Genomic DNA, 26,498 nt, shown 5'->3' on the forward strand with positions numbered 1-26,498 from the left:
AGGCCTCACATCTCTCTCCTCTCTCCCTCCAGGCCTCACATCTCTCTCCTCTCTCCCTCCAGGCCTCACATCTCTCCCCTCTCTCCCGCCAGGCCTCTCATCTCTCTCCCTCCAGGCCTCAAATCTCTCTCCTCCTTCTCTTCAGGCCTCACATCTCTCTCCTCTCTCCCTCCAGGCCTCACATCTCTCTCCTCTTTCCTGGCCTCACATCTCTCTCCTCTCTCCCTCCAGGCCTCACATCTCTCTCCTCTCTCCCTCCTGGCCTCACATCTCTCTCCTCTCTCCCTCCAGGCCTCACATCTCTGTCCTCACTCCCTCCAGGCCTCACATCTCTCTCCTCTTTCCCTCCTGGCCTCACATCTCTCCCTTCTGGCCCCACATCTCTCTCCTCTCTCCCTCCTGGCTTCACATCTCTCCCTCATGGCCTCACATCTCTCTCCTCACTCCCTCCAGGCCTCACATCTCTCTCCTCTCTCCCTCCAGGCCTCACATCTATCTCCTCTCTCCCTCCAGGCCTCACATCTCTCTCCCTCCAGGCCTCACATCTCTCTCGTCTCTCTTTCCAGGCCTCACATCTCTCTCCTCACTCCCTCCAGGCCTCACATCTCTCTCCTCTCTCCCTCCTGGCCTCACATCTCTCCCTTCTGGCCCACATCTCTTTCCTCTCTCCCTCCTGGCTTCACATCTCTCTCTCCTGGCCTCACATCTCTCTCCTCACTCCCTCCAGGCCTCACTTCTTTTTCCTCTCTCCCTCCAGGCCTCACATGTCTCTCCTCTCTCCCTCCAGGCCTCACATCTCTCTCCTCTCTCCCTCCAGGCCTCACATGTCTCTCCTCTCTCCCACCTGGACTCACTCCTCTCTCCCTCCAGACCTCACATCTCTCTCCTCTCTCCCTCCAAGCCTCACATCTCTCTCCTCTCTCCCTCCAGGCCTCACATCTCTCTCCTCTCTCCCTCCAGGCCTCACATCTTTTTCCTCTCTCCCTCCAGGCCTCACATCTCTCTCCTCTCTCTCTTCAAGCCTCACATCTCTCTCCTCTCTCCCTCCGGGCCTCACATCTCTCTCCTCTCCCCTGGCCTCACATCTCTCTCCTCTCTCCCTCCAGGCCTCACATCTCTCTCCTCTCTCCCTCCTGGCCTCACATCTCTCTCCTCTCTCCCTCCAGGCCTCACATCTCTCCCCTCTCTCCCTCCAGGCCTCACATCTCTCTCCTCTCTCCCTCCAGGCCTCACATCTCTCTCCTCACTCCCTCCAGGTCTCACATCTCTCTTCTCTCTCCCTCCTGGCCTCACTCCTCTCTCCCTCCAGGCCTCACATGTCTCTCCTCTCTCCCTCCAGGCCTCACATCTCTCTCCTCTCTCCCTCCAGGCCTCACATGTCTCTCCTCTCTCCCACCTGGACTCACTCCTCTCTCCCTCCAGACCTCACATCTCTCTCCTCTCTCCCTCCAAGCCTCACATCTCTCTCCTCTCTCCCTCCAGGCCTCACATCTCTCTCCTCTCTCCCTCCAGGCCTCACATCTCTCTCCTCTCTCTCTTCAAGCCTCACATCTCTCTCCTCTCTCCCTCCAGGCCTCACATCTCTCTCCTCTCCCCTGGCCTCACATCTCTCTCCTCTCTCCCTCCAGGCCTCACATCTCTCTCCTCTCTCCCTCCTGGCCTCACATCTCTCCCTTCTGACCCCACATCTCTCTCCTCTCTCCCTCCTGGCTTCACATCTCTCCCTCCTGGCCTCACATCTCTCTCCTCACTCCCTCCAGGCCTCACATCTCTCTCCTCTCTCCCTCCAGGCCTCACATCTCTCTCCTCTCTCCCTCCAGGCCTCACATCTCTCTCCTCTCTCCCTCCAGGCCTCACATCTCTCTCCTCTCTCCCTCCAGGCCTCACATCTCTCTCTTCTCTCCCTCCAGGCCTCACATCTCTCCCCTCTCTCCCTCCAGGCCTCACATCTCTCTCCTCTCTCCCTCCTGGCCTCACTCCTCTCTCCCTACAGGCCTCACATCTCTCTCCTCTCTCCCTCCAGGCCTCACATCTCTCTCCTCTCTCCCTCCAGGCCTCACATCTCTCCCCTCTCTCCCGCCAGGCCTCTCATCTCTCTCCCTCCAGGCCTCAAATCTCTCTCCTCCTTCTCTTCAGGCCTCACATCTCTCTCCTCTCTCCCTCCAGGCCTCACATCTCTCTCCTCTTTCCTGGCCTCACATCTCTCTCCTCTCTCCCTCCAGGCCTCACATCTCTCTCCTCTCTCCCTCCAGGCCTCACATCTCTGTCCTCACTCCCTCCAGGCCTCACATCTCTCTCCTCTTTCCCTCCTGGCCTCACATCTCTCCCTTCTGGCCCCACATCTCTCTCCTCTCTCCCTCCTGGCTTCACATCTCTCCCTCCTGGCCTCACATCTCTCTCCTCACTCCCTCCAGGCCTCACATCTCTCTCCTCTCTCCCTCCAGGCCTCACATCTATCTCCTCTCTCCCTCCAGGCCTCACATCTCTCTCCCTCCAGGCCTCACATCTCTCTCGTCTCTCTTTCCAGGCCTCACATCTCTCTCCTCACTCCCTCCAGGCCTCACATCTCTCTCCTCTCTCCCTCCTGGCCTCACATCTCTCCCTTCTGGCCCACATCTCTTTCCTCTCTCCCTCCTGGCTTCACATCTCTCCCTCCTGGCCTCACATCTCTCTCCTCACTCCCTCCAGGCCTCACTTCTTTTTCCTCTCTCCCTCCAGGCCTCACATGTCTCTCCTCTCTCCCTCCAGGCCTCACATCTCTCTCCTCTCTCCCTCCAGGCCTCACATGTCTCTCCTCTCTCCCACCTGGACTCACTCCTCTCTCCCTCCAGACCTCACATCTCTCTCCTCTCTCCCTCCAAGCCTCACATCTCTCTCCTCTCTCCCTCCAGGCCTCACATCTCTCTCCTCTCTCCCTCCAGGCCTCACATCTATCTCCTCTCTCCCTCCAGGCCTCACATCTCTCTCCTCTCTCTCTTCAAGCCTCACATCTCTCTCCTCTCTCCCTCCGGGCCTCACATCTCTCTCCTCTCCCCTGGCCTCACATCTCTCTCCTCTCTCCCTCCAGGCCTCACATCTCTCTCCTCTCTCCCTCCTGGCCTCACATCTCTCTCCTCTCTCCCTCCAGGCCTCACATCTCTCTTTTGTCTCCCTCCAGGCCTCACATCTCTCTCCTCACTCACTCCAGGTGTCACATCTCTCTCCTCTCTCCCTCCTGGCCTCACTCCTCTCTCCCTCCAGGCCTCACATGTCTCTCCTCTCTCCCTCCAGGCCTCACATCTCTCTCCTCTCTCCCTCCAGGCCTCACATGTCTCTCCTCTCTCCCACCTGGACTCACTCCTCTCTCCCTCCAGACCTCACATCTCTCTCCTCTCTCCCTCCAAGCCTCACATCTCTCTCCTCTCTCCCTCCAGGCCTCACATCTCTCTCCTCTCTCCCTCCAGGCCTCACATCTCTCTCCTCTCTCTCTTCAAGCCTCACATCTCTCTCCTCTCTCCCTCCAGGCCTCACATCTCTCTCCTCTCCCCTGGCCTCACATCTCTCTCCTCTCTCCCTCCAGGCCTCACATCTCTCTCCTCTCTCCCTCCAGGCCTCACATCTCTCTCCTCACTCCCTCCAGGCCTCACATCTCTGTCCTCACTCCCTCCAGGCCTCACATCTCTCTCCTCTCTCCCTCCAGGCCTCACATGTCTCTCCTCTCTCCCACCTGGACTCACTCCTCTCTCCCTCCAGACCTCACATCTCTCTCCTCTCTCCCTCCAAGCCTCACATCTCTCTCTTCTCTCCCTCCAGGCCTCACATCTCTCTCCTCTCTCCCTCCAGACCTCACATCTCTCTCCTCTCTCCCTCCAAGCCTCACATCTCTCTCCTCTCTCCCTCCAGGCCTCACATCTCTCTCCTCTCTCCCTCCAGGCCTCACATCTCTCTCCTCTCTCTCTTCAAGCCTCACATCTCTCTCCTCTCTCCCTCCAGGCCTCACATCTCTCTCCTCTCCCCTGGCCTCACATCTCTCTCCTCTCTCCCTCCAGGCCTCACATCTCTCTCCTCTCTCCCTCCTGGCCTCACATCTCTCTCCTCTCTCCCTCCAGGCCTCACATCTCTCTCCTCACTCCCTCCAGGCCTCACATCTCTGTCCTCACTCCCTCCAGGCCTCACATCTCTCTCCTCTCTCCCTCCAGGCCTCACATCTCTCTCCTCTCTCCCTCCAGGCCTCACATCTCTCTCCTCTCTTCCTCCAGGCCTCACATCTCCCTCCTCCCTCCCTTTTAGATGCAAATAAATATGTATTTCTTCATGATTCCCTGTGAGTGCCAGCAATTCCTTTTGTACATGGTTATGGCGGTGAGATGCCTTTTCTGAGCACCCAAACTAACAACTACCGAGTGACAGCACACTACAATCAATGGTAGAAGTAATAGTGGGCATACCTATGTTCTGTATCCATGGAGGGCCAGCATTGACTATAATGTCCTCTGGTGGGCCCGGGGACCCCCGTCTGTCACTTTATCACATATTACAGATATATAAAGTAAGATAATAGGGGATAATAAGCATTTCTATCAGGGCCAGGTGTATGGAGGGGCCAGGTAGGATCAGTTATCTGGACCTAATAGAATAGTGTCTGTACAATAGAAGTCACTGGCACAATAACAATATACATTGCTCTTTTTTTATTAGGAGACAATTAACCAATTAACCAGAAGATCTTCTAGTCCAGTGAAGTCCGTCATGGTAAGTCATGCAGCATTGAGATATATATAATATGACAGAATTGATATATTTAGGGGTCCCCCCCCCCTAAACCTAAATATGAGTCATGTATGGAGCCTATGTAATCACATTGTTATACATCTGATGTAATGTGATGATCTCCCACCAGCTTATACTGAAGCTCATACATTTGTCCTGGCCATACTGTCGCCTCTTTCCTACCTTTAAGGGAACCCCACAGGGAGCTGGGGGATGGGAGAGAAGCTACAAGTGTCCCATTGCACATGAAATCTTATTAAAAATGACTGGAGACATTAATGTAAATGTTTCCTATAAACAGGGAGAAGCTGATGTGAAGAGAGACTAATACTGGTCAGTTACTCACAGTCGCCCCCTAGTGTTCCCTGTAATACAGTCTGTGTAATGATCAGTCATGTCATAAGATCTTCAGTATTAGATCCCGGTCACTTACCAAAGTCCTCCCGTCTGCAGAGCGCTCACGTGGACGTCTTCTCTCATCTAATAACTGACGGCAGATAACTGATTTTTCTAATTCCTGTCCTGCAATCCTATTGGTTATGGCTGCGGTTACCATGGTGACATATGATGCAGCCGGAGGATTTAACCCTTTAAATGCCAACACTGTTTTATCAACAAGGCCTTTTTATCTGTCTATTCACATTACTGTATAAGGTCTTGTTTATTGCAGGATAAGACACATATTACTAACTCATTCACTTGTATTAACTCTTGAAGGAGCAGAATGTGAAGCACCAATTCCACTACTGATTTTGTATTTCACATTTTTTGCTCCATTCGCTATGTTTATTCATTTTATTCAATGGCTCAGTACAATTAAATTGATAATCAATATGTATAGATTATTTTTGTTTTTGCAACATAATAACCCATCTCAGAGAAAAAATAAAGTTTTATGTCACCAAAAGAGTCAGACATTTTTGTAGGGCAATTTATGTTATTTATTCTAACCATTCTGCAGTAGATATTATTATTATTATTGATTGGCTTTTAGTTTTGGGGTTGAAGAAAGAAGGGGGAAAAGAAATTCCCGTTTTTTTGGGGGGTTTTTTTCCCCAAAGGTGTATATAACATGTTAACTTTCTTATATGGGTCTTGATGAAGGTAGCTTTTTCAGTTTCACAAATAAATTCCTCTTATGTATAAGAATAAATAAATTATTGCAAATTTTTTAATAAAGTTTTTTACCATTTATACATTTTTCCCAGCATGACACTTTACAGTTCACAGTAGCACCCGGAGTCCGTTCTCAGCTTTCAGTCTTCTGCATGCAGAAGTCGGAAAGCTGTCAGACCGGGTCCGGCTGTGGGCGCCGGTGAGTGTTTTATGTTCTCCGCCGCAAAACCGTTTTTTTTTTTAAAACGGACACAGAGTACTGCATGTCCGACTCTGTGTCTGATTTAAAAAAAAATGGTTTCGGTTTCGTGGCGGAGAGCATAAAACGCTCACCGGCGTTCATGGCCGGACATCTTTCAAACCCATTCAAATGAATGGGTATGAAAGAGTCCTGCAGGTTTCCGTCTCCTGCTCAGTTTTGTGCAGGAAATGGAAACCTGCATGAACGGAGACCGGGCGCAGATGTGAACGAGCCCTTACAATGTGGTCTTCTGATCAGTAATCTATTGCCTTTTACTATAGTCATTATTAATGCCAACTCCCGTGACCCCTTGACTGTCTATACGCACACTAAATTAATTCAGGCAATAGTCAACTTGGAGTACAGTCATGGCCTAAAGTTTGTTTGTCCGGGGTGTAAGCTATTAGCAGGAAGTTGTTGGGTGGGCCCCCAGAACATCTACCACTGGTGGGCCCTAGGCCTTTCAGTCTGAGAGTGTCAGATAGTGTACCCGCTTTGCTGCCTAACCGATTTGGTGTTGGGCCAATCCCAAGTGCATTATCTAAGTAGCCTTCCCAGTCTTCATCCTTTAACCCCCTATGGAGATATGATCTTCGGCATACAGGAAGGCTCTCTGGTTGCTACCTCTCGAAGTCGTGCTGGTGTAAATGGCAGCTGACCAGGGACTAGACAGACTCCAGACCAAAGCACCAGGGACACTGTGCTCACAAGTGCTACTGCTCTTCCCTGCGTCAATGATGTCACGTTTGTTGGTCACATGGCACAACAGCAACTAAGTCTCATGCAAGTGAATGGGTGAGAGCCACAATACCAAACACAGCCCTTAAAATATGTATCAAACTATTCTTAGTAGTTACTGACAAGTCAAATGCTGTGGCCTCTTCAACCAGCTGATCTTTGGAGGTCCCAAATGTTGGATCCCCACCAATCACATAGGTCCTCAATATATAAGTCCCAGAAACCTCATTTTGGATAAGCTTTGGAAATGCTGATTTTTTTGTTGCGGATTTTGCTTCAGTTTATCAAGCCATACCCAGTAGTGTCTGCAAAAGGAATGGGAAGTATAAAGAAGCTCTTATACTTCTCTATTCTGCTTTACCCATTCCTGGCTGGAATAAAGAAATCAGCTTTTCCACAACGTGGGGCTTTAGCCTTATACTGTAACCACTAATCCAGACCAGGCAAAAAAAAATCCCCAAGATCAATTTTTATAAGATTCCATGATTTATTTATTGATGACCTAACAATAAGACCCTCCTCATTTGTTCCTGCAGCCTCCCGTAAAAAAGTCATCAGTATAAAAATTCGATTTGGGGCCACAATTGACGTTAATATACACAATTTTTTTCCCCCCTATATCAATAGTTTTCATTACTAGATTTAGACAATTAGTTAAATGACAATTAGTTAAAACAGGTATGGATTCAGACATCCAAGTTCTAGAGATAAAAGAGCAGGGGTGAACCTACCTCTTTCGCCGCCCGAGTCGAACGAGAGAAAGCCGCCCCCCGGAGGAGGGGGCGGGGCGGAGGGCGTGGCAGCGTGGAGGGTGTGGGGCTAAGCGGAGGGGTGGGGCTTAGCGGTGTTCGAAGGTAGAGAGCAGGCACGGAGAGAACCTGCTCTCTGCCTGAGCGTGAGGGGAGGCTGCTGGAGCAGCGCTGCTCCAGTGGCCTCCCCAAACCTCCGCTCGGTGCTAAGCCAGTCCACTGGTCTGGCTTAGGTAACTAAAAATGCTGCCCTCCCTGGGGCCCTGGCATAGCGCCGCCTGAAGCGCTCGCTTCAGGTCGCCTCATGGGAGGTGCGGCGCTGGGTCTGCCCCACCCAGCTCGGTTATATACATACTTTGTCATAGCAAGTTTAAGACCTAAATAAAATGTTGATGTCATTTTTACTTACATGGTTCTAATAAAATCTTGCAATATGTTGGAACCTGAGGCAAGACAAACAGACACACATCTATGATTGTCCAATGTGTATGCAAAAGCCAATAAATGATGTACATTTCTAGTAACATTCGCACCACCATAAAGCCTGACATTGCTCATGCAGGTAGACTCTTTAAATTGTACCTGTCTTTTGATTTGACATTTCAGGATAAGCTACTATGTCTTTGTACATGATAAGCTAAACTATGTCTAGTCATTCCATGACTTACACTCTGCAGTTTTTATCAGTTTACCCCTCCGCATGCTGTACCTATAGTTTGCATTTCTTTGTGAGACGGTGACTAGGTGCCACATACTGCTCACAGTGAGTAAAGGAGAATCTGCTTCATAACTGTCTCTTTCTCAATCAGAAACAGCCCCAGAAACATGCAAGACATATAGCGAGAAATACTGACTTGTACTGATGTGAGTAAAGCACTTTGGTTGTGGTGGAAAGTTCCTGTCAGCTCCAGCATCAGCATATGTTTCTTCTCTTTATCTCCTGCACTCCCTGCTCGCTCCTACTCTCTCAACCCCTCCATAGACTTCTATAGACGTCATCTGAATCATATGATCTGCAGTTTGTCTTGTGACAAATATAGTTCAGCAGAGAAAAAGGGAACATGGACACAGCCTGATAAAAGCACACGGAGGCATTTGTCACTGATAAGATATATTACAAAATTTATTATAGTCGTCTGTACGATTCATTTAGCAGTTTGTTGAAATGAGATTGATTATTTAACAAAATTTGCTGGTTCTAGGGCAATGAATGGTTCAGACCTAAAATGTTTATCTCTTGGTCCCACAGTCTGTGAAATTGGTCTGAATACTGAATATATAGGAATCATCAGCTTCTCTTCCATGACATTCTGGGTCATTCAGGTGCAGATCAGAAATCTGAAAGAAACATTATATATATATATGTAGTTTATTAAATAAAAGTGCCCTTTTCTTCATTTGATCAAACTTTACCATAGAAGTCTATGGAGAGGGGAGGTGGAGGAAAGAAAGAGCTTCTCAAAGCAGAGAGACATCTACTCCATAGAGAGACAGTTTGGTTTATCCAGAATTACTATCCTGCCTTCTCCTGACAGAAATGCTGTAGACAACCTCATATCGCTGTCTCTCTACTTCTCCTCCCCCCTCCATAGACTTCTTTGTGTATGGTATTTGGAGTTGGTACTGAAATCACTGAGATACAAGGTAAAGACAGAAGAAACTCTTAAATTCTTTCTGTCTTTTCATGCACATGTACATCAGGGAATGCGGGTAGTTAAAGGGGTATTCCCATGTCGCATACTCGCTAGTCTTCGCTTCTGTAAATTCTTCTGTCTTCCGGCTTTGTTGCGTCATTGGTGGGCGGGGTTACATATGCAAAGCCAGCGGCGAGAAGTCGTCGCTTCTATGCCGCTGGCCCTGCGTGCGCTGCCGATGCAGCTAGGCATCGGACGTACAGCGTTCACAATGTAATACAGACCCGGCATCCGCTGTAATAGAGAGGCGGATGCCGGGGAGTGTAGACACCGACACAGAAGCCTGCAACATCGCTACGCCATGAAGCCAGCAGCGGCAGGAGCGATGCTGCTATTCCGCTCCTCTGACCCCCCCCTCGGAATACCAGCCTTGCTCCTGTCGCTGCTGGCTTCATGGCGTAGCGATGTTGCAGGCTTCTGTGCCGGTGTCTACACTCCCCGGCATCCGCCTCTCTATTACAGCGGATGCCGGGTCTGTATTGGCGGCCCCTTCCCCCCAAAGTATAAACTACCCCCCTCCCCCCAGGCTTGCTCCCGTACACTTAGCCCCTCCTCCCTTCCCCCTCAGAGCAGCAGATACATCACTTGACTTTACCTCCCTCCAACCGGGACCGCGGGACATGTCACCCAAATCGTGAATGTCCCGCGGAAATCGGGACGGTTGGGAGGTATGTATTCACACTAATGAGTGAAGCCCATGGTCACTCATGCTATGATGAAAAAAGGAAAGATGGCACACTGATGATATAGCTGAGAATTAATGTATCTAATGTCTGTGATATTAAGGATTACAGTCAGTAATCTCATTGGAGTTATTGTTAGTAAGACCTCATTGTGCTGTTCCTTTATTTCACACTGTCTAGAAAATGCTTCTGCTTGAGAAAATGTAGACCACGAGAAAATGGCTGCCGCTCTCTAGCATTGAGGACACATAGTAAATTATTGAGACATCCCCATGTCATTGTAGATGGGCGAGTAAAGTGACGTCACCCTGTCCCTATAGGGGCAAGATAGGAGAAAAATGAAAGCGCTGTCTCCTGAGAGGGAGGGGGCGTGGCCAGGCAGATAACGTTACCACCTGCATTCAGGGAAGCAACGAAGAGGCAGGAAGTGGAGGGTAACAAAAGGAGGCGGCAGGTAACGGGGCTTGTGCTGCAGGAGGAGCAGAATGTAGTGTCCTGTCTGTGTAACGTACTGCAGGAGGAGCAGAATGTAGCGTCATGTTTGTGGGACGTACCACAGGCAGAGGAGATTATTGTGTATCCCTAAAGGAGCAGAATGTAGTGTCCTGTATCATGTAATACTGATGGAGCAGAATGTAGTGTCCTGTATCATGTAATACTGATGGAGCAGAATGTAGTGTCCTGTATCATGTAATACTGATGGAGCAGAATGTAGTGTCCTGTATCATGTAATACTGATGGAGCAGAATGTAGTGTCCTGTATCATGTACCACTGATGGAGCAGAATGTAGTGTCCTGTATCATGTAATACTGATGGAGCAGAATGTAGTGTCCTGTATCATGTAATACTGATGGAGCAGAATGTAGTGTCCTGTATCATGTAATACTGATGGAGCAGAATGTAGTGTCCTGCATCATGTACCACTGATGGAGCAGAATGTAGTGTCCTGCATCATGTAATACTGATGGAGCAGAATGTAGTGTCCTGTATCATGTACCACTGAAGGAGCAGAATGTAGTGTCCTGTCTCATGTAATACTGATGGAGCAGAATGTAGTGTCCTGTATCATGTACCACTGATGGAGCAGAATGTAGTGTCCTGTATCATGTACCACTGATGGAGCAGAATGTAGTGTCCTGCATCATGTACCACTGATGGAGCAGAATGTAGTGTCCTGCATCATGTAATACTGATGGAGCAGAATGTAGTGTCCTGTATCATGTACCACTGATGGAGCAGAATGTAGTGTCCTGTACCATGTAATACTGATGGAGCAGAATGTAGTGTCCTGTATCATGTAATACTGATGGAGCAGAATGTAGTGTCCTGTATCATGTAATACTGATGGAGCAGAATGTAGTGTCCTGTATCATGTAATACTGATGGAGCAGAATGTAGTGTCCTGTATCATGTAATACTGATGGAGCAGAATGTAGTGTCCTGTATCATGTAATACTGATGGAGCAGAATGTAGTGTCCTGTATCATGTAATACTGATGGAGCAGAATGTAGTGTCCTGCATCATGTAATACTGATGGAGCAGAATGTAGTGTCCTGTACCATGTAATACTGAAGGAGCAGAATGTAGTGTCCTGTATCATGTACCACTGATGGAGCAGAATGTAGTGTCCTGTATCATGTAATACTGAAGGAGCAGAATGTAGTGTCCTGTATCATGTAATACTGATGGAGCAGAATGTAGTGTCCTGTATCATGTACCACTGATGGAGCAGAATGTAGTGTCCTGTATCATGTAATACTGATGGAGCAGAATGTAGTGTCCTGTATCATGTAATACTGATGGAGCAGAATGTAGTGTCCTGTACCATGTAATACTGATGGAGCAGAATGTAGTGTCCTGTATCATGTACCACTGAAGGAGCAGAATGTAGTGTCTTGTATCATGTAATACTGATGGAGCAGAATGTAGTGTCCTGTCTCATGTAATACTGATGGAGCAGAATGTAGTGTCCTGTATCATGTAATACTGATGGAGCAGAATGTAGTGTCCTGTATCATGTAATACTGATGGAGCAGAATGTAGTGTCCTGTATCATGTAATACTGATGGAGCAGAATGTAGTGTCCTGCATCATGTAATACTGATGGAGCAGAATGTAGTGTCCTGTATCATGTAATACTGAAGGAGCAGAATGTAGTGTCCTGTACCATGTAATACTGAAGGAGCAGAATGTAGTGTCCTGTATCATGTACCACTGATGGAGCAGAATGTAGTGTCCTGTATCATGTAATACTGAAGGAGCAGAATGTAGTGTCCTGTATCATGTAATACTGATGGAGCAGAATGTAGTGTCCTGTATCATGTACCACTGATGGAGCAGAATGTAGTGTCCTGTATCATGTAATACTGATGGAGCAGAATGTAGTGTCCTGTATCATGTAATACTGATGGAGCAGAATGTAGTGTCCTGTATCATGTAATACTGATGGAGCAGAATGTAGTGTCCTGTCTCATGTAATACTGATGGAGCAGAATGTAGTGTCCTGTATCATGTAATACTGATGGAGCAGAATGTAGTGTCCTGTATCATGTAATACTGATGGAGCAGAATGTAGTGTCCTGTATCATGTAATACTGATGGAGCAGAATGTAGTGTCCTGTATCATGTAATACTGATGGAGCAGAATGTAGTGTCCTGTATCATGTAATACTGATGGAGCAGAATGTAGTGTCCTGTCTCATGTAATACTGATGGAGCAGAATGTAGTGTCCTGTCTCATGTAATACTGATGGAGCAGAATGTAGTGTCCTGTATCATGTAATACTGATGGAGCAGAATGTAGTGTCCTGTATCATGTAATACTGATGGAGCAGAATGTAGTGTCCTGTATCATGTAATACTGATGGAGCAGAATGTAGTGTCCTGTATCATGTACCACTGATGGAGCAGAATGTAGTGTCCTGTATCATGTAATACTGATGGAGCAGAATGTAGTGTCCTGTATCATGTAATACTGATGGAGCAGAATGTAGTGTCCTGTATCATGTAATACTGATGGAGCAGAATGTAGTGTCCTGTATCATGTACCACTGATGGAGCAGAATGTAGTGTCCTGTATCATGTAATACTGATGGAGCAGAATGTAGTGTCCTGTATCATGTACCACTGATGGAGCAGAATGTAGTGTCCTGTATCATGTAATACTGAAGGAGCAGAATGTAGTGTCCTGTATCATGTAATACTGAAGGAGCAGAATGTAGTGTCCTGTATCATGTAATACTGATGGAGCAGAATGTAGTGTCCTGTATCATGTACCACTGATGGAGCAGAATGTAGTGTCCTGTATCATGTACCACTGATGGAGCAGAATGTAGTGTCCTGTACCATGTAATACTGATGGAGCAGAATGTAGTGTCCTGTATCATGTACCACTGATGGAGCAGAATGTAGTGTCCTGTATCATGTAATACTGAAGGAGCAGAATGTAGTGTCCTGTATCATGTAATACTGATGGAGCAGAGTGTAGTGTCCTGTACCATGTACCACTGATGGAGCAGAATGTAGTGTCCTGTATCATGTACCACTGATGGAGCAGAATGTAGTGTCCTGCATCATGTACCACTGATGGAGCAGAATGTAGTGTCCTGTATCATGTACCACTGATGGAGCAGAATGTAGTGTCCTGTACCATGTAATACTGATGGAGCAGAATGTAGTGTCCTGTCTCATGTAATACTGATGGAGCAGAATGTAGTGTCCTGTCTCATGTAATACTGATGGAGCAGAATGTAGTGTCCTGTATCATGTAATACTGATGGAGCAGAATGTAGTGTCCTGTATCATGTAATACTGATGGAGCAGAATGTAGTGTCCTGTATCATGTACCACTGATGGAGCAGAATGTAGTGTCCTGTATCATGTAATACTGATGGAGCAGAATGTAGTGTCCTGTATCATGTAATACTGATGGAGCAGAATGTAGTGTCCTGTATCATGTACCACTGATGGAGCAGAATGTAGTGTCCTGTATCATGTAATACTGATGGAGCAGAATGTAGTGTCCTGTATCATGTAATACTGATGGAGCAGAATGTAGTGTCCTGTATCATGTAATACTGATGGAGCAGAATGTAGTGTCCTGTATCATGTAATACTGATGGAGCAGAATGTAGTGTCCTGTATCATGTACCACTGATGGAGCAGAATGTAGTGTCCTGTATCATGTACCACTGATGGAGCAGAATGTAGTGTCCTGTATCATGTAATACTGATGGAGCAGAATGTAGTGTCCTGTATCATGTAATACTGAAGGAGCAGAATGTAGTGTCCTGTACCATGTAATACTGAAGGAGCAGAATGAAGTGTCCTGTATCATGTAATACTGATGGAGCAGAATGTAGTGTCCTGTACCATGTAATACTGAAGGAGCAGAATGTAGTGTCCTGTATCATGTAATACTGATGGAGCAGAATGTAGTGTCCTGTATCATGTACCACTGATGGAGCAGAATGTAGTGTCCTGTATCATGTAATACTGATGGAGCAGAATGTAGTGTCCTGTATCATGTACCACTGATGGAATAAAACTATTATTGTTTCTATACTTTTTGGCTCTATATCTTCTAGGCTGTAGGGTCATAATGGATGAAGAGAAGCCGGATAACACCGAGATGATCTTAAACCTCACTCTGAAGATTATCTACCTGCTCACAGGAGAGGTGAGTTGTAATACTGACCGCAGCGTATGGGGCATTATGGAGAAAACCGTTGCATGATATTTTATCTTGTCTTTGGGAACCTAGAATTATGGACCTTTGAAAAAGTCAAGTAAACCTATATGGGAACCACACATGTCAGGTGTTTGTAGTAGGCCCCAGACCCCAGTCATGGAGTCTTCACCTCAATCACATGAGAGAAACAATGATGAGAAGATCCTAGACCTGACCAACGACATCATTCACCTGCTGACCGGAGAGGTGAGCACTGCCGGGATATTATACAGTGACATAAGGGATGGTGTGCACTTAATAACTGTATCATTGTGTTGTCAGGTTCCTATAAGGTGTCAGGATGTCACCCTCTATTTCTCCATGGAGGAGTGGGAGTATTTAGAAAGACACAAGGATCTGTACAAGGACTTCAGGATGGAAGATTACCAACCATTAAAATGGCCAGATAAAGGTTACAGCAGTTTTAAGAGTCAACTGAATACCCCCGTCATCAACTCTTCACACAAACATTAAAGAGCTCAGTCACCGTGTCTGTATTTTCCTACAGATCAACCCAGTAGAAGGAATCCACCAGAGACTCCAAAGCTGAAGGAAAATCAGAAGGTCTCAAAAATGTCTCAGGATTGTCAGATTGCTGGAGCTAAGGGGTCACGGAAAAGTGAAAGTAAAGCTGTGCAGTACCGAGAACCAGGTATTGCGGTATAATTTCTATTGATTATTTAGGGCGGTCAGATGAATATTAATGTGGAGGAAACTAATTAAGAATAGACTAGAGAAGAAATGGGAGATGACCTGTTTAGGCCCGTGCTCCTCAGCAGTGCTAACTACAGAAATCTCTCATATTCTCTTTCATCTGTTTTCTTACAATCTTTATATGAAATCTGCTCTAAATATGAGAGTTTTGTTTTAGTAATTGTATATAGTCAAACTTCTTTGAGGCGACCACCCAAAATTTCATGAAAAGGTGGTCTAGAACAGTGATCTTCTCAAAGTAGATGGTTACTATAGAAAATTGAAAATTTAGTATGTGTAGAGAGGTCATTTGGGGAGATTTCACTGTTGGTTCTCGTCATCGGAACCATTTTTTTGGAGAGAAAGTTTGCAAAAACTTAATTGCTTTTTTCTTTTTTCTTCAGAAAAGCACCAATCGTGGCCATGGGCTGTGTACTTATTCACTGTATTTGTGTGATTCCTACAGTTGGATCCCATAAGAGAAATCCTTCAGAAGGATCTTCTAATGCTAAGGATTCTCCAAAAGAACCTTTGTGTACCTCACAGGCTCATCAGGTAAGTCGTCAGCTAATATACTTATCATGCCTGGGGTTGAGGCCACAGAGAAGGGATTATGCTTCTGCTAGAAAAAGGAACCCATTGAAGTCAATGGGAAGCTTTTTCCACACCAAATTCCTCCATGTGAATGCACCCTACAGCTCTTTACAATACCTAGCACTGGCAGGTCTCATCATCTACCAGTCATTAAGTCGCACCTCACTGGTATACAGAACGGTTGCTATGTCTCATTTCTGTGTTTGATTATTTAGGTAGAAGACCTGAAGGTTATCAAAGTTGAAGTACTAGATGATGACGAGGAGATGTACGGTCAGAGTAATCTGCATTATGAGCAGGAGGAAATCAGCCTAGGTGAGTCGTCCGAGTTTCTTCTCCTCTGTACAGGAGGCTTCATTTTCTACTGACAGTCTCTGTATTATCTCATATATCTAAGTATTCCTCCCAGCAGTTGGACAACATGGTAAAATATCCCAGAAGTTTTTTTTGTATTCAGTCACTGGTGTGTGCGTCTCCTACAGACGGCTCCATTAAAAGAAATCTACAAAAGAGATGTCCCAGTCCTCTGTATTCCCAGGATTCTCCGAAGGGCGATGATGATGATGATGATCATCAGGTAGATAGAGCAGAGGTCTGTGTAAGTGTCAAAATTGCAGGCTAGTATGTGGAACCTACATACAATATTTTTTATTTAGGGCGAAGACCAGATTGACATTAAAATGTGTATTGTGGGGGAAGAAGAGACCTATGTGAGGGGAGATCAATATCATGTGGAGGAAAACAATCGCTCAAGTGAGTAACAGTCTCCAAATACAGGAAGGTTTCCTTCTTGGCTTCACTCCCTGCATTGCTGCTTCTCTAATCTCAGCTCACAGTGCACTGCAGTTTCAAATACCTCGCTCCATAGGAATGAATGGGAGGGGGCGGCCGGCGCTTAACCCCTTGCAGTTCGCCCGCTCCCATTCATTCCTATAGGAGCGAGGTATTCGAAACTAGAGTTTCGAATAGTATTCGCTCATCTCTAATCTTTTCTAATTTTCCGTTCAATTAATTTATTAAAAAAATTAATTCTGACATCCAGCAGTTTTCACATTGACCATTGATCCCCACAGTGACCTGACACTTCCTGTCCTGTAGAGAACACTTCTCCACTGGCAGGATTACAATATCGGGTAACACATATGTAGTGATAACACAGGATCCACCATTTACAGCAGGTGTTGGCAACAACTCCTCTCCCTGCACAGTTATTTCTACAATTGTCATATAGCAGGTCTACAACATTTTCAGATAGACAATAATGAACAATGTATAGGTTACCATTGTGATGGACTGCAGGACTGGTGGCAGTAGGCCAGTGCTGTACTTTGGCTATCTCCAGTGCTCCCAATGACGTGAATCGGAGCGCTGCCCACATTCAGCCTGGACGTTGTCAGGTTGAATATGGAGCAGGAGAACGATCCTGCAGCCTTCACTTCGTGGGACAACCCTTTAACAGCAGTCAGAAATGAGCTTTACAGCAGACTCACGGACAGATCACAGAAGTAATCTAGATATTATTCATTGCTTGTTAGCTCTTAAGGATAGGCCCATTGATGGAGGGACTTATGATGCAACCCCATCCATCAGCATCTCCTGTAAAAGCCTGGTGCGTTTGTGAATTAGGAAGTGCAGACGCATTGGGTTACATTGGGAGATGCTGTTAAATATGGCTTTGCCACGTGCCGCAGTCTGGGTGACAAGTAAGAGACCCTTCACCATGCTCTGAAATTCTACACTGTGACCCATATTTACTTCTAGCATCTGCCCACGACTTTGTCTGCGTGTTGCTGTTAGCGATGAGCCGCTTATATTTAGCTAATTGCTTTTGTTGATGATCCGCTTGCTCCCATGTCTTGGCTCTGCTACATCACTGCATAATATGCTCAGCATACCTAACTGTATGTGCAGCTTTGCATATGGAGAGCCTACTCAGCTGTGCTACAGTACTGCCTAAGCTCTACTACATCTGGCAATGTGTATTACAGCAGTTTGGTTATGTGCGTGTCGAGCTGCTTCTGTGGTAGAAACTGCTGAAGGGATGTTGCTGACATTTGCCACAGTTCTCCCCCATCAGAGGCTGAACACCACATTCTCCCGTCGTACTCACACAAAGGCTACACCCGATATAGTCCTTTTGCCCACACACAGCCTGCAGTTTCTGTACTCTCCTGACTTTCCATTACACTCCATTTTCTGCACCTTGTACACAGTGTCCGGTTTCATCCTATATAGCGCCGCTCACATAACAACGTGATCCTATCTGAAGATGGCTCAAGGACCTGTGATGACATCATCAAAGGTCCTTTAGTGTAGAATGAACATAAATTTGTTCGTAGTGGTCGTGAAGTGACGTCATTTACCGGCATATAAAGTAGCCTATGTTTTATTCGGGGTTCCAATCTATGTTTGTGCCAAATTTCAGGCAAATCCGTGCAGTGGTTTTTGCGTGATTGAGGAACAAACATCTTATAATATTAGTAGGATTAGTAGGATTATGGTGGCAACTGGGCCTGTGTAAATGTGATAACATTTTTCTGACCCTGAAACTAGACCATGTAAAGATACACAAGATTTATCTTTCAGCATCAACCACTCGCATGTTTTCAGACTGTCTAATAAGTAAATCTGTCCCATTAGATTAGTAAGTTTTATAAGATAGATAGACACCCCCCTTACAGTGGCCATTTGCTAAACATGCAACACATCTATTCCCATCTTTGTCAGTTTTCTGGCGTACAGGGAATAGCTAACCTCCTCTCGCTTTCTGTATCCAGTAGCCAATTCCCCTTATTATAAAAGTGATACATTCAGACATTCCCTTTAAGCTGCATAGACTAGATATTTGGTTTTTTTTCCCACTTACATTTATGCATCTTTTTCTTTCCTGTTATTCTCAGCAGATAGACGCAGGAGCAGCAATACACTGAAGAGATGTCGAGGTGCGTATTCACACCGTGGATCAGAAGAGGTCGACAATACAGGAACTTTTCCTGGAGGCAAACATATTAACCCCTATATGCACACATTCCGTCATGGGTTAGATCTGTCCTATGACCCCACCATACACGGGAGCTTTTCCTCTGATCCTTCACACATTACTCACAGTTCAGCCCACCTAAATAATACAATGTATTCCGATCCCTATCCTCATTTTGATTTTACATTGACATCTAACCCTGTTGTGAAATCATTTCCATGTCCCGAGTGTGGAAAAAATTTCCGGTATAAATGGCATCTCAACAAACATCTGAGAATTCACAGAGGGGACAAACCTTATGCATGCTATGAATGTGGCCTGTGTTTTAAAGAGAAATTTAATCTTGCGAATCACTTAAAGATTCATACGGGGGAGAAGCCATTCTTATGTTCTCAGTGTGGGAAGAGGTTTTCCACTAAGTCCAACCTCCTTGAACATCTTCGAGTTCACACAGGGGAGAAGCCGTTTCCATGTTCTGAGTGTGGGAAATGCTTCAAGAATAAATCTCATCTTGTGGAGCATCAGAGGATTCACACGGGGGAGAAGCCATATCCGTGCTCGGAGTGCGGGAAAGGTTTCACAAGCAAGTCCAGGCTTCTCAAGCACCTGCGAGTTCACACAGGGGAGAAGCCATTTTCTTGTTCTGAATGTAGTAAAAGTTTTACCCAGAAGGCCCATCTCATAAGACATCAGAAAAGCCACAATCATTTATGAGGGTAGAAGCCTTCTTCCTATGTGTAAGTGATTGTATTTGGACTGATGAATAGAATTCTAGGTTTCAGTGCTTGTACTGTAGGTCATTGTTAACGTATTCATCTTGTTTTGCTTCTCCTGCTAATAAATATTTTTATACAAACTGTTGTGAAAGGAGTATTTGGTGCACCCCCCTGGTCCTAAATGACTACATAGGCAAGAACAATATTAGAATGCTACTTACCTTTGGTTGTGTCACATTACAGGAGTTTGCCCATACATGTGGATTCCACCTCGGGCACCTGCAACTCTCTCAAAAATAGGAACCCCTCATACAGTTTCTGACACTCTCTCCATGCACTTCTATGGGAGTTCCAAATATAGCACATAAAAGTAAAGGGAGCGAACCAAACATGGGCTGTCCAAGAAAAGCAAGCAGACACTTTAATGACAAAGGCTGTGAGGAAAGGGGTTGGAGGACTCCTGTTCTAAAGTTAGGTGTGACTTGCAGAGGTCTGACCCTGATCTGTCATATTATGGGGATAATGTCACTCCCTAAGGAGAGGCTACCTTCTCATGCGGGTGGAGTCTTACAAAAAGCCGTTTTAACTCTACTGTGGGGATTATGGAAAACAATATGCAAATCTGTTTCCCAAGATGTAAATAGGGAAACAGTGCCTCTGTTTGCTGCCCTCTAGGGGTAGCTCCCTATGCTTTCAGTGTATTACAGGCGTATCACATTGAAAGCAATAGGGGAAAAAAGCCTCCCACTGATTTCAATATGGATCGCATGTATGCCAGCTCCCATTCAAGTCAATGGGAACTGCTTTTTACGTGCTCATTCTGAACGTCTTTTTACGATCAGAATGAGCGCAGCGTTACATCGTGTGTAACGGCTCCCTTAGGGTAAGTTCATACAGAGATTTTTGGTTAAGATTTCGAGGCTGTATCTGCTTCAAAATCCTGACCAAAAAGACGGCTCCCATTGAAATCAATGGAAGCCACTCAGGTCTTTTTTCCAGGAGCCGTTTCTTCCAGCTCCAGGAAAAAAAGTGAGGTGCTCATTCTTCAGGCCGAGTCGCCTCGCGATTCGGCCTGAAGACACACCCTCCTCAGGACTAGGCCCATTCATTGGGCCTAATCCGGATGGAGTGCATGACTGGATGCTGGTGCAGTGCGACCTCCACCTCAGGTTCCTAACCAGAAATCTCCATATGAACTTACCCTAAAATATACCTGTCTATGTTCCCCAGTGTTTTGCAAATAGAGGTCTTATTGTGGGAAGCCTGGGAGTGTCCAACACCACTTAATTATCTGTCTTGGAGTTTTCTTGTAATTGACCATGAAAGTATTCTGGCATTTTAGACACTGAAAAACAGAGAATTCTGTAAAATTGTAAACATGTATGAAATATTTTCTATTTTATTATGTGGAATTCATAAGATATTAAAAGAACAGTCGGACTATTCAATACCTGTACACTAAAAAACAACACAAAATATTGAGGTAGATAAAGACTCCCACTGTACCCCTGCAGTTTTATCTTATGATTTCTTGCATAACCTAATATTGATGGGCTCCACTTTACAGCACATGGATAGTCAGTTTATTGCCAGTACATCAATGTCTTATATTGCATTACAAGGAGATAAGGACATTTTTGCATGTGTAGTTTACACTATTGTATCATTGTCCGGAGTGTATGTTGGCTTTGAAATGTGTCTAGTCTTTGTGCTAGTTTATTATTCTAAAGAACGGCAATGCAGGTTTTTGTATCTGTCTCTAAAATGACCGTACGTTAGTCGCCTCACGATTCAGCCTGAAGACACTCCCTCCTCCGGACTAGGTCCATTCATTGGGTCTAATCCGGAGCGGAGTGCAGGCTGGTGCGGTGCACCAGCTTTCAGTCGCGGCTACCTGGTTTTTGGATCGGCCTCAGGTTCCGATCCAAAAATCCGCGTGTGAACTTACCCTAAAAATTAGGTAATTCTTAAATACAAAACAAAAACGCACAGTATAAACACTGACTTAGAAAAAAAAAAACAACTGCATATCTCTACAGAGTAAGTAGTAAAATCTTTGAAAACAAATATATACAGTACATAAAGTATACACACTTGGGGATAACTTACTAAACTGGTCGTGCCAATATTTGGATACAAGTGCGGCACATTTTTGGTTCACAGCTGTTTGGTGCTAAAAATGTGGTCAGAATTACTGTATTTTTCAGAATATAAGACGCATTCTCCCCCAAATTTGGGAGGAAAATGGGAAGTGGTGTGTCTTATACTCCAAATGCATTGCCGCATTCCTGCATGCTGTGGGCTTGGAGTAGAGGTTGCGATCACCATAGCTATCGGGTCTCTGCTGTAATGTACAGCGGAGACCCGAAGCAAATGCCTGCATACCTTGTTCGTTGCAGGCCAGCTCTAGCACAAGGTTCTAAATCACCCCCTTTCCCTAAAATAGATATAATAGATAAAATAGATAATAGTATGGAGTAATATCACAGCGTTTGGGGTAGGCCCCTTATTTTGAGTAAAGGGGAATGTTAATGCTACAACTTACAAAGACATTTTAGAAGTGATCACTCCCACCTTTGTAGTAGACCCTTTGCTTTTCCACTCACCTGTAAGGCGGTATGTAAAGAATAAAGTGACAAAAGCTTGGTGGAGAAAAATCGAGTAGCCAGCTAAGTCTTGATCTAAAAAACATCAAACGCTTTGGGGATGGAGCGCTACTTACAAGTCAGATCCTCTCATCCAACATCACTGCCTTAGGCCCCGGTCACACGGGGCACTGAATGGCGTATTTTGGTCCTGATTCTGACGCGGGAAGCCGTGTCAGAATAGGGCCAAAATGCGCCTGCCACAACTGTCGCGGCTTCCCGCTCCGGAGTAGGCCCAAATGAATGGCCCTAGCCCGGAGGGGGCTGCCACGAGGTGGACACCGGGGCTGAATCAGCCGCGGAATCCGCCTGAAGAAAGGGCAGCTCGCTTCTTTTTTTCTGTGAGTGGGAACATGCTACTCACAGAAAAAAGTAAGCTAACGGTCTATATAGACCTCTATTGTGAGGAGGCGGATTCTGAAGTGGATTCAGCATCAAAATCCGCCCCGTGCGAACGAGCCCTCAGGTACACCCAGAGGAGTGGAGACTATGACTAGGTGTATGCTGCCATGTATGTAGTAGGGTAAACACGTAACATTTTCACATTACTACTAGCCTTGCATCTTTTTCACACGCAACACAACCCAAGGTAAGATTAAAAGAAATGTATATTTATATAAAAATATAACCTAAAAACATATGGATCTCTAATGGGTTTTTTTTCCTCTTAAAAACTAAAAACTACATTTCATAAGATCATAGAATAGGCATGTGAAGCTTAATGGATAAGGGACTACTGTGACTGAGGCCGTGACATGGTATAAGAGGAGTGAGTGGGTGGAGAAATGGACATGGTATCGTAAGAAGTAAGGCAAGATGGAGGCGTGGACATGGGGACATGGTCAGATCTAGAAGAGGAGGGAGGAATGTTAGAAGACGATAATGTGGTGTTATAGGTGAGACTAGAGGGACAAGGTGCATGACATCTGGCTTCTCGATGGGGATGGAAGGCATAACTGGGTTGAGAGGGAGAGTCCTGGGTATAACTTGAAGATGTATGTGAATGGTATGAGGCAAGTCGAGGAAAAGAATGTGAAGCGCATGGAGGGGACTGAGGGGGGTATGAAGTGGGAGAGGAGTGAGAAGAAGTTGAGAGGCCATACTGGAGCTGATTTGGTGATTGATAAGAAGTCAATGGGGTCACAAATTCTATATCCATAGGTGCTGTACTAGGAGGACGGGCCAGCTTCACTTGGTCTAGTAAACCAAGGACCTTCTCAGGATCATTGGGAGGAATACAGGCCTCAATGAGGGTCTGAATACCAGATCGCAGCCACAGCCTCCATTGCTCTGGGACTTTTCGGATATAAGTTCCCAGGCTACGTACAAATGCGTCCTCTGAGTCTTCCTCCATATTATTTTGTAAGTAGGCCAGAACCTGGCTCTCAATCGTGTCTGCGCTAACTGAGGTACAGATCGTCTTTTTGTCCTTCCTAACTTTGACCTGAGGTGGCAAAACTCGTTGGGAGACAGATGTGGCAGTGCTGGTAGTGGGTGGCTCTTCAGAACACAATGACCTGCCTCCATCACTAGGGTCTGATGCCCCTCCTGCCGGTGTTGCTGTTGGCACTTCCAGCTCAGACTCCCCCAGGTGATGTTCTTGGACATCTGTATCTGTTCCATTAGGAATCGCTCTACAATATTGAGAAACAAAATTACCTCCATCAGAGTTTACAGCCAAAAGCAAAAAAAAAAAGTTTGATGAGAATGAAACCTACGGTCGAAGATCCAAGACAGGCATCAGAAACATTAGTTCTTCCAGATAGATGTATGGTTTCTTGCTGGGGGGAGCGAACCCACTCTGAAACTCTCGCTGCACAATTTCTCTACGGAACTGATCACGAGCGCTGCGCCACCTCCTCCGAACATCATTATCTACAAAGAATATTAGCTCACCATTAGGAATACTTACTAACTGTCAAACACTTTATTCCGATGACCATGTTCAACAGCTGTGCGGCATAACCGTTTTTTTAAAGACTGTTTCCGCTGACCTGATTTGTGGAAAAAAACGGGTGCATTGGGGCCCCAATCTCAACTCAGTGTCATGAATATAATCTAAAGTTGTAGGACTCATTAGATTCTAGAATGAGTCACATAATGGTTGGCTGAAGCCACTGATTTGAGGGGCCAACTGTCTCTATAATGTGTGTTGGATATATGGATTAATGTACTATACACCTTAAAGTCAGAAGTTAAATATTAAATGCTCTAACCTTATGATAGGTCACCAATATCTGATTGGTGAGGGTTTGATACAAGGGACCCCTAAAGATCAGCAGCTCGAAGCAGCAGCAGAAATCGGGTGAGTACCGGTTTACAGACTTTGACGTCAAGTGGTTTCTTTGCAGCTCAGTTCTCATTTAAGCCAATGAGGCTGAGCTGCAATACTAAGCACAACCCTACACTTTTCTTGGTACTACCTTTCAAACAGCTGATCATGGTTGTCTCTTGCATCGGACCACCACCAATCTGATATTGATGATGTACCCAAAGAAGAGGTCATCAATATTACAATTCTGGAAAGCCCCTTTAAGTAGATGCAACTTTGCATGTTACAAAACTGCAGGGCTACAGGGTTAATAGACACTTACCAAGGATCCCTTTGTCTCTGTTATCAAGGTCATCCCACTCTGGGTACAGATGGCGGCACACAGATGACCATGCCGACGTCTTCTTCTGCCGATCACTGTACCCACGATTGGAGGGGTCCCAGAGCTCAGGATGATTTTTAACTGCACAAATGAGCTCCTTAACTTTTAGCTCCATCCTCCTGAGACGTGGCATCTTTGCCGACTGACTGTCTATGAAACAAATAGGAAGGCTGACTGCTTGTTTCCTGTTCCTGTGGCGCCGCCGAGGCACTAAAAAAAAAAACAAAAAAAAACCATAAAAATATATATATTATATATTTATCACATGTATGTATATTCTCTCCAACGTCTACAGGCTCAATGTGGCGATGTGAAATGATACAATGCCTACCACTAATTTCATATTGAGAACCTTCCAAATACAGCACAGCACCTCTGGTAGTCAGGACAGTTTTCACACTTTTGGGATGTAGAAATAAAACTTAAACTTTATCTGCAAATGAATTTATATTAATTGCTAAAAGTGTAAAAAAAAAAGTTATTTGCACCAAACCTCATAAAAATAAGAGTTCAGCGTGTGCAGAGATCATTCATATCACCTGTATACACATAAAATCAGAAGGAACAGAAATTTGCTCTTAAAAGAGGCCATTTCATTTCTTCAGAGATGTGCGGTATTACATAATGCTACAAAGCTAATATTGTGCTGAATTGGGCGCACTGTCAGCTCTCATTGTATGCACCCCAGTGCTGGAGATATCACAAAGGATGGCCTTCTAACCGCATCATGTTTTTTCCAGCTCCCATTGATTTCAATGGGTTTTTCAAGGCAGAATCTGCCTGATGTTAGAGGAAAATAGAAAGCAGAAAAAGCACTGGAGCCTGCAATGAATCCAAAACAGCAGTCACTCTATCAACATCAGATTTGTCAAATAACATTCAAGCACTGATGCACAAATTATAAAACTTAACATTTATTTTGAACCCCTAAAAAATGCAAGGAGGCATCTTCACCATACTGCATTATAAAATTGGCCAGCTAATGCACAGCCACCATGGACTATAACACATATTGAACACACACACATTGAACACATATAATCAATTAGTTATGATTCATACATATGCAATCCCATAGGTTCACGCCGCGAATAACAATACTGCAAATTCACATAACCTTATTGAAGATGAAAAAAATGGTTCAATCTTACCGCTTTGATGGTCATGCAGCAAGAGACAGGATGACACACACGGACTAACAGACCCTAGCTATCCCTAGGTGTCCCTCAATCCCCGTGAAATGACTCCCGCCCTAACAAGAGCAGTCCCAAGCTGAACCTAATTCACATTAACGAACAGTCCCTATGCTGCGTTTCAGGGTGTGTCAACACCCATCATCAGGGGACCTGACTACACTGACATACATAACAATAATCAGTTAAAATAACCTCACAGGCACGTTCATGCCAGAGAAGGGATGACCTATGAAACCAGCACAGTGGTGCCTGGAACTAGGGATCACAAACTAAAGTCTTGTTCATAACTAGACTCACGGCAGTGGCACAGTGGGTCTGT

The 26,498-nt window shown here is 45.5% G+C and overlaps 2 protein-coding genes across 10 annotated transcripts in view; one reads left to right on the plus strand and one right to left on the minus strand.

Annotated features, from left to right (window-relative positions):
* Positions 1-10,335: 10,335 nt before the first annotated feature.
* On the plus strand, positions 10,336-19,807 carry LOC142183214 (uncharacterized). Its single transcript, XM_075258198.1, has 10 exons — positions 10,336-10,424; positions 14,559-14,650; positions 14,735-14,908; positions 14,984-15,113; positions 15,210-15,353; positions 15,861-15,949; positions 16,204-16,303; positions 16,471-16,565; positions 16,645-16,741; positions 18,889-19,807. The coding sequence occupies exons 2-10, from the start codon at positions 14,573-14,575 to the stop codon at positions 19,680-19,682; spliced, it is 1,701 nt and encodes a 566-aa protein (XP_075114299.1). The 5' UTR covers positions 10,336-10,424; positions 14,559-14,572; the 3' UTR covers positions 19,683-19,807.
* A 3,019-nt stretch (positions 19,808-22,826) lies between these two features.
* LOC142183210 (oocyte zinc finger protein XlCOF8.4-like) overlaps positions 22,827-26,498 on the minus strand; it is a 106,435-nt gene continuing 102,763 nt past the window's right edge. For 4 of the 9 annotated variants that reach the window (XM_075258183.1, XM_075258182.1, XM_075258185.1 and 1 more), the window contains 3 exons: positions 24,924-25,193; positions 24,048-24,204; positions 22,828-23,963 (listed from right to left, as the gene is read on the minus strand). In XM_075258183.1, coding sequence (XP_075114284.1) covers positions 23,063-23,963; positions 24,048-24,204; positions 24,924-25,193 — 1,328 coding nt within the window. In that variant the 3' untranslated portion in view covers positions 22,828-23,062. Of the gene's footprint in view, positions 23,964-24,047; positions 24,205-24,923; positions 25,194-26,498 lie in introns of all 9 variants that reach the window. The other 5 variants (XM_075258191.1, XM_075258190.1, XM_075258188.1 and 2 more) reach the window with 2 other exon arrangements.

This window comes from Leptodactylus fuscus, chromosome 10 (assembly GCF_031893055.1).
Source record: "Leptodactylus fuscus isolate aLepFus1 chromosome 10, aLepFus1.hap2, whole genome shotgun sequence".
Lineage (NCBI taxonomy): Eukaryota > Metazoa > Chordata > Amphibia > Anura > Leptodactylidae > Leptodactylus > Leptodactylus fuscus.